The 6,123-nt window shown below is 35.1% G+C and overlaps 1 protein-coding gene across 1 annotated transcript; it reads left to right on the top strand.

Annotated features, from left to right (window-relative positions):
- Positions 1-5,201: 5,201 nt before the first annotated feature.
- On the top strand, positions 5,202-5,760 carry LOC123682339 (histone H1B-like; the record flags this gene model as incomplete). The annotated part of the gene is made up of 1 exon (XM_045620904.1): positions 5,202-5,760. A coding segment is annotated over exon 1 (471 nt), but the record flags the coding sequence as incomplete, so codon positions are not given.
- Between the last annotated feature and the right edge of the window lie 363 nt (positions 5,761-6,123).

The following is a 6,123-nucleotide window of genomic DNA, read 5'->3' as shown; positions in this document are numbered from 1 at the left end:
TAGACACGTGTGTCAAGCTTTCATCAATGTGGAATACGATGAAAAGTGTTAGAATGAGAAATATAGAAGGAAATAACAAACAAATGAAATCAACAACAGAAGTCAGTCGTGCATTTGTGGTTACAGCAGCAATTGACCTTACCACGTGGGAGATTATAGCTACCCGCGTGTCATCCGAGTCCAAGAAAATCAACAATGTGGAATGGCCTACTTGGATAATTGTTGATTAAACAGAAAAAAAGGGAATAAGAACAGTCATTTATACCAAAGTGGTTTCTTTAGACACGTGTGTCAAGCTTTCGTCCCTGTGCAATACGATGAAAAGTGTTAGAATGAGAAACATAGAAGGAAATTACAAACGAACGAAATCAACAACAGAAGTCTGTCGTGCATTTGTGGTTACAGCAGCAATCGACCTTACTACGTGGGAGATTATAGCTACCTGCGTGACATCCGAGTCCAAGAAAATCAACAATGTGGAATGGCCTACTTGGATAATTGTTGATTAAACCAAAAAAAGGGAATAAGAACAGTCCCTTATACCAAAGTGGTTTTCTTAGACACGTGTGTCGAGTTTTCGTCCCTGTGCAATACGATGAATAGTGTTAGAATGAGAAACATAGAAGGAAATAACAAACAAATGAAATCAACAACAGAAGTCAGTCGTGCATTTGTGGTTACAGCAGCAATTGACCTTACCACGTGGGAGATTATAGCTACCTGCGTGACATCCGAGTCCAAGAAAATCAACGATGTGGAATGGCTTACTTGGATAATTGTTCATCAAAAAGCAAAAAGGGAATAAGAACAGTCCCTTATACCAATGTGGTTTCCTTAGACACGTGTGTCAAGCTTTCGTCCCTGTGCGATACGATGAAAAGTGTTAGAATGAGAAACATTGAAGGAAATAACAAACAAATGAAATCAACAACAGAAGTCAGCCGTCCAATTGTGGTAACAGCAGCAATTGACCTTACCACGTGGGAGATTATAGCTACCCGCGTGTCATCCGAGTCCAAGAAAATCAACAATGTGGAATGGCTTACTTGGATAATTGATCATTATACAGAAAGAAGGGAATAAGAACAGTCCCTTATACCAAAGTGGTTTCCTTAGACACGTGTGTCAAGCTTTCGTCCCTGTGCAATACGATGAAAAGTGTTAGAATGAGAAACATTGAAGGAAATAACAAACAAATGAAATCAACAACAGAAGTCAGCCGTCCAATTGTGGTAACAGCAGCAATTGACCTTACCACGTGGGAGATTATAGCTACCTGCGTGACATCCGATTCCAAGAAAATCAACAATGTGGAATGGCTTACTTGGATTATTGTTCATTAAACAAAAAGAAGGGAATAAGAACAGTCCCTTATACCAAAGTGGTTTCCTTAGACACGTGTGTCAAGCTTTCGTCCCTGTGCAATACGATGAAAATAAGTATAGATGGAGCTAATATTGTTTACATCCCTTCTGTAATTCATAGAACAAGTGTGGCGTTTAATATGGTACATCTCTTTCGATCGGGATCGAAAACGTCGACTAAATGAAATAAAGAAGAGTGAAATTATAACACTTATCAATTTTCCCACACCCCTTATCAAACTTATAACTATTGTTATATATATATATATATATATATCTCCAGATATGTCTCCAGATAACAGTCGTACTATAAATATCGTGAATCTATTAAGGGAATTCGACTGAAGGACTGAAGGATTTCAGTTTTACTCTTTATTCATACCAAGCTTTCGGAACTGGTTGGTTCCTTCCTCATGTTTGAATGTTCCTCATGTTCCTTTCATGTTTGAAGGGAAATTTTATGTACAGACATTTGGCTGTGCTATGGGTTCCAAACTTAGCCCGGTACTGTCCCTTTATCTTATGGATTATGTTTTGGACATTTTCATTCCAAAGTTGTCCTTCAAGGTGTTTTTCATAAAAAAATTTGTAGATGATTTGATACTTGCAATACCGAAAACAGGCTTGGAGGAGATAATTCAGGTATTTAACAGTTTTGACTTGAACATCCAATTTACAAGTGAAAGAGAAGATGAAAATAATTCTGTTCCATTCCTGGATACAAAGGTTTGCAGAATAAATAACATAATTAAACTGGACTGGTATCAAAAAGAAACAAATTCAAACAAATTCATACATTTCAAATCAGAACATCTGATAAACATGAAAATAAATTGTATCAAAGAAATGAAAAACAGGATACAAAGAATCTGCCATCCAGATATGGTAGATGCGAACATAAAGAAATTACATGAGATCTTTCGGCAAAATTCCTATCCAAAACAAATGCTCGACAAACTAATGTATGAAACTGACAGAGTCTCCATAACAGAATCTCGACGAAAACCTGAACAAATTGAAAATATAGTTCAAGATGATCCTGTAATAAAATACGGCAGCCTTCCCAACATAGGAAATCTAACCAGCAAAATTAAGAATTGTTTTAAAGATGAAAAAGTAAAAATAAGTACATACAACACGAAAACTATCAAGATGTTATACAGTAAATTGAAAGATACAACACCAAACCCACTGAAATCTAATGTAGTGTATAAAATTAAATGTTCCGAATGTGATGGCACCTATGTGGGACAGACATCTCAATGGTTAAAGAGTCGATTAACGTTACATAAGAGTGATATCCGGACAATGAACCCACGATGTGCTGTAGCTGTACACTCAATGAAAAAGGATCATAAAATTGATTTTGAAAATACAGAAGTATTATGTACGGAAGGTAAATATAATAAAAGACTGATACAAGAAATGATCAACATAAGAAATCAAGAAAATCCAATAAATAAAAAAACTGACGTACAAAGATTAAGCAATGTTTACACGTTCCTGTTAACATATCCAAACCGGGAACGATTCTATGATGGACCACTAGACGAATAAAAATAAGAAGAAAAAGTAAACCAAAGTTGACGCGATGCGATTCTGTGATATGTACCAAAGAAAATAATTAAGTTAGGTTAGACACACTGTTTATACTTCACATCCAATTGACAAAGAAAGATTAATCCAACTTATAGAGTATTTGAGACTAATTTACTTAAAAATTTGCGTTAATTGATGAATTTTAACTTATTAAGGAGACAACCTCAAATTCTGTAAGTGACTGTTTTTAAAGATTTGGGATAGTTCTATATGTAATTTTAATTTTATTTTAATTGTTAAAATTGTAGTAACCCTGAGGAAGGAACCAACCAGTTCCGAAAGCTTGGTATGAATAAAGAGTAAAACTGAAATCCTTCTTATCAGTCGAATTCCCTTAATAGATTCACGATATATATATATATATATATATATATATATATATATATATATATATATATATATATATATATATATATATATATATATATATTTATCTCAAGGAGCTGAATCTGCCTAAGAACACGATCACATGGATGCAGAAGGCTGTGATTTTGGGAACCGTGAATATCTTACGGAAAGTCGTATACCCCCATTGATCAAAAAGAGGGTTATCCTTGATGCCTTGGCGTCCGGATAACTCTATCAAATCCACTAATGAGTGTTCAGATGTTCATTTCTGTTCTATATTGTTAACAAGTGTCGGGGACGTGGCACATCCTTGTATTAATGCTTTTTGAACAATATTCCTTATTCTTCATATAGGGATCTTGTTTTCGCTGTATATTACATTACTCCGATCAACAATAACATTGCATAAACCTGCAAAAATTCTTCATTGCTCACCTCTTTCTTTCTTCTTTTCTTCAATAACAGATTTATGGAAAATTACATTACGGCACTATTATGACCGTTAATAACAATAAAAATTAAATCTGCCAGTATGTACTCATCATCATAAACATTTCAGGCTCTCTTCATCGTTCAGCTTAATGACGAGTTGATGGAAATTTATACTTTCGATTCTATGACCATTCAATCTGCCAGTGAGTTATCAGACTCATCATCAAGACATTCCATATCCATTATTATATAATTATAATACAATATTATTATAATATAATAATAATAATGAGTGGAGGGTGAAGCAACTTTACCTAGACATTCTTCCAGTGCCCATTGGACTGACAATATTATACTTGAGATTTATACTCTCCCGTGTTACTTAAGTTTCACATGTTTGAAGTGCAGAATTAACAATTTACTATTTCACTTGAATTATTAAAAGTAGTTTACTTACTGAATTATTTGATATCTTAATTAAATGAGGTAATATAGTTTTGTTTGCACGATATCGCTGGTTCCCATTTATATCATTCGCTGATTCCTGCTTCCAGTATGGGATTACAAATTGTTTTTTTTTATGGAGATTTTATATTATCCTTTTTTTTTTTCAAACTATTAATTTGTATGATTACCTCCTGGTTCGTTCTTCAGGTAATTCATCCGTTAGTGAGTGTCTAACATTAATCGAGTTTTCATATTAGATTGACTACTTTTTCCGAACGCGCTTTTGTATTACGGCATTATTTAGCGGAAAAGCTTTTCTATGAATTTATGAACAATCAGCTACATTTCCAGCCTGCTCCAAAATACGATTATTATCCTTTCCTGTCTGTTATTTCTCACGAGTTGATTTAAAATTGTCTTCATTGAACAGTTAGAAGATTCATCCACACTAGATCACCCTACCGACTCGCCACTTTCAGAACTATAATAACCCTAATTGTAGGAAAGTTATCGATTATATCAAGTATGCTTTGAATTAACGAAAATTCGAACAATTTACGTTCCCTGAAATACAATTGATTATATTTCCTATTAATCAAATTACATGGAGAAAACTGAGGCCAATACTCCGGCTCGAAGGACCACCTTTGTTAACGATAGCGTTTTATACCGGAATTCACATTCCTTCTTTCGAATGTCGTGTATTATCGATTATGGGAAATTTTCCGGGAATATTTCCAGACGAGATGGTGCAGAAATTTTCTATTTTTGATTTTTCCATTCGGAAATTTCAAGGATTGATCAATTGAGCATTTTGCTCGAAATAATCCTCATATTCATACATTTCTAGCCAAAGTTTCGTCGACTTCAGTTTTAATGCATTAATTTTCAGTATTTTTCCTGCAGAAAGTGTATCTAACGTTTTTGAAATATATACAGTGTAACGATTTCATCAATTATCACGATAATGTCTTCTGCCGATACAGAGGTGCAACAAAGCGGTGCGTCCGTTCCAATCGGTGCGAAAACTGCGAAGAAATCCGAGAAAAAGACTGCGACCGCGAAACAGGCCAAACCCAACCATCCTCCGACTTCAGAGATGGTTAATAACGCCATCAAAGATTTGAAAGAAAGAAGTGGATCGTCATTGCAGGCCATCAAGAAATTTATAGCTTCCAACTATAAAGTAGATTCGGAAAAATTGGCTCCTTTCATTAAGAAATACCTCAAATCAGCTGTGCAATCTGGATCTTTAGTTCAGACAAAAGGAAAAGGCGCATCTGGTTCGTTCAAATTGGCAGCTGGTGATTCGACATCGGGATCCCAGAAGAAAGTGATTAAAAAAGCCACCTCCAAGTCCAAAGATGATCTTAAAAAATCCACTTCGGCATCAGCTGTGGTGACCGACAAGAAGAAAAAGAAGTCTACTGTTGCCAAAAAACAAGCCGCTGTAACGAAAACGAAGAAAGCAGTTGCAACAACCGAGAAGAAGAGCCCCAAAGCCGCCAAGTCCCCTTCTAAAGCTAAGAAGATTGCGAAATCGCCAACTAAGAAACCGAAAGCTCCAAAACCCAAATCAGTCAAGTCTGTGGCAACTCCGAAAAAAGCAGCACCTTTGAAGAAGAAGTGAATAAATATATAAAAATTACTGTTGTGATGAGAATGGTTCGTCTAACTAATCGGTCCTTCTCAGGACCTTCAAAAATTATCGATCAAATTTGAAATATTCATCTTGTTCTCCAATTTTTCTGATTCCCCATTTCTCTGTCCACCTTGAAACCGAAAATCCTTACCGTATTGATTGTTGTCCTTCAATTTATTTTAGAATGAGACTACAAAAATTTTTTTTACAAATTTTGCCTTGAAAATGTTCTTCATTTCATTTCAGGGATCTTAGGGCTTGATGTGCTCTGAGGTAGATGAAAGACTCTGG

The sequence above is a fragment of the Harmonia axyridis genome, chromosome 6, assembly GCF_914767665.1.
Source record: "Harmonia axyridis chromosome 6, icHarAxyr1.1, whole genome shotgun sequence".
NCBI lineage: Eukaryota > Metazoa > Arthropoda > Insecta > Coleoptera > Coccinellidae > Harmonia > Harmonia axyridis.
Note: the sequence above shows the minus strand (reverse complement) of the source record. Positions and strands in the feature narration are given on the sequence as shown.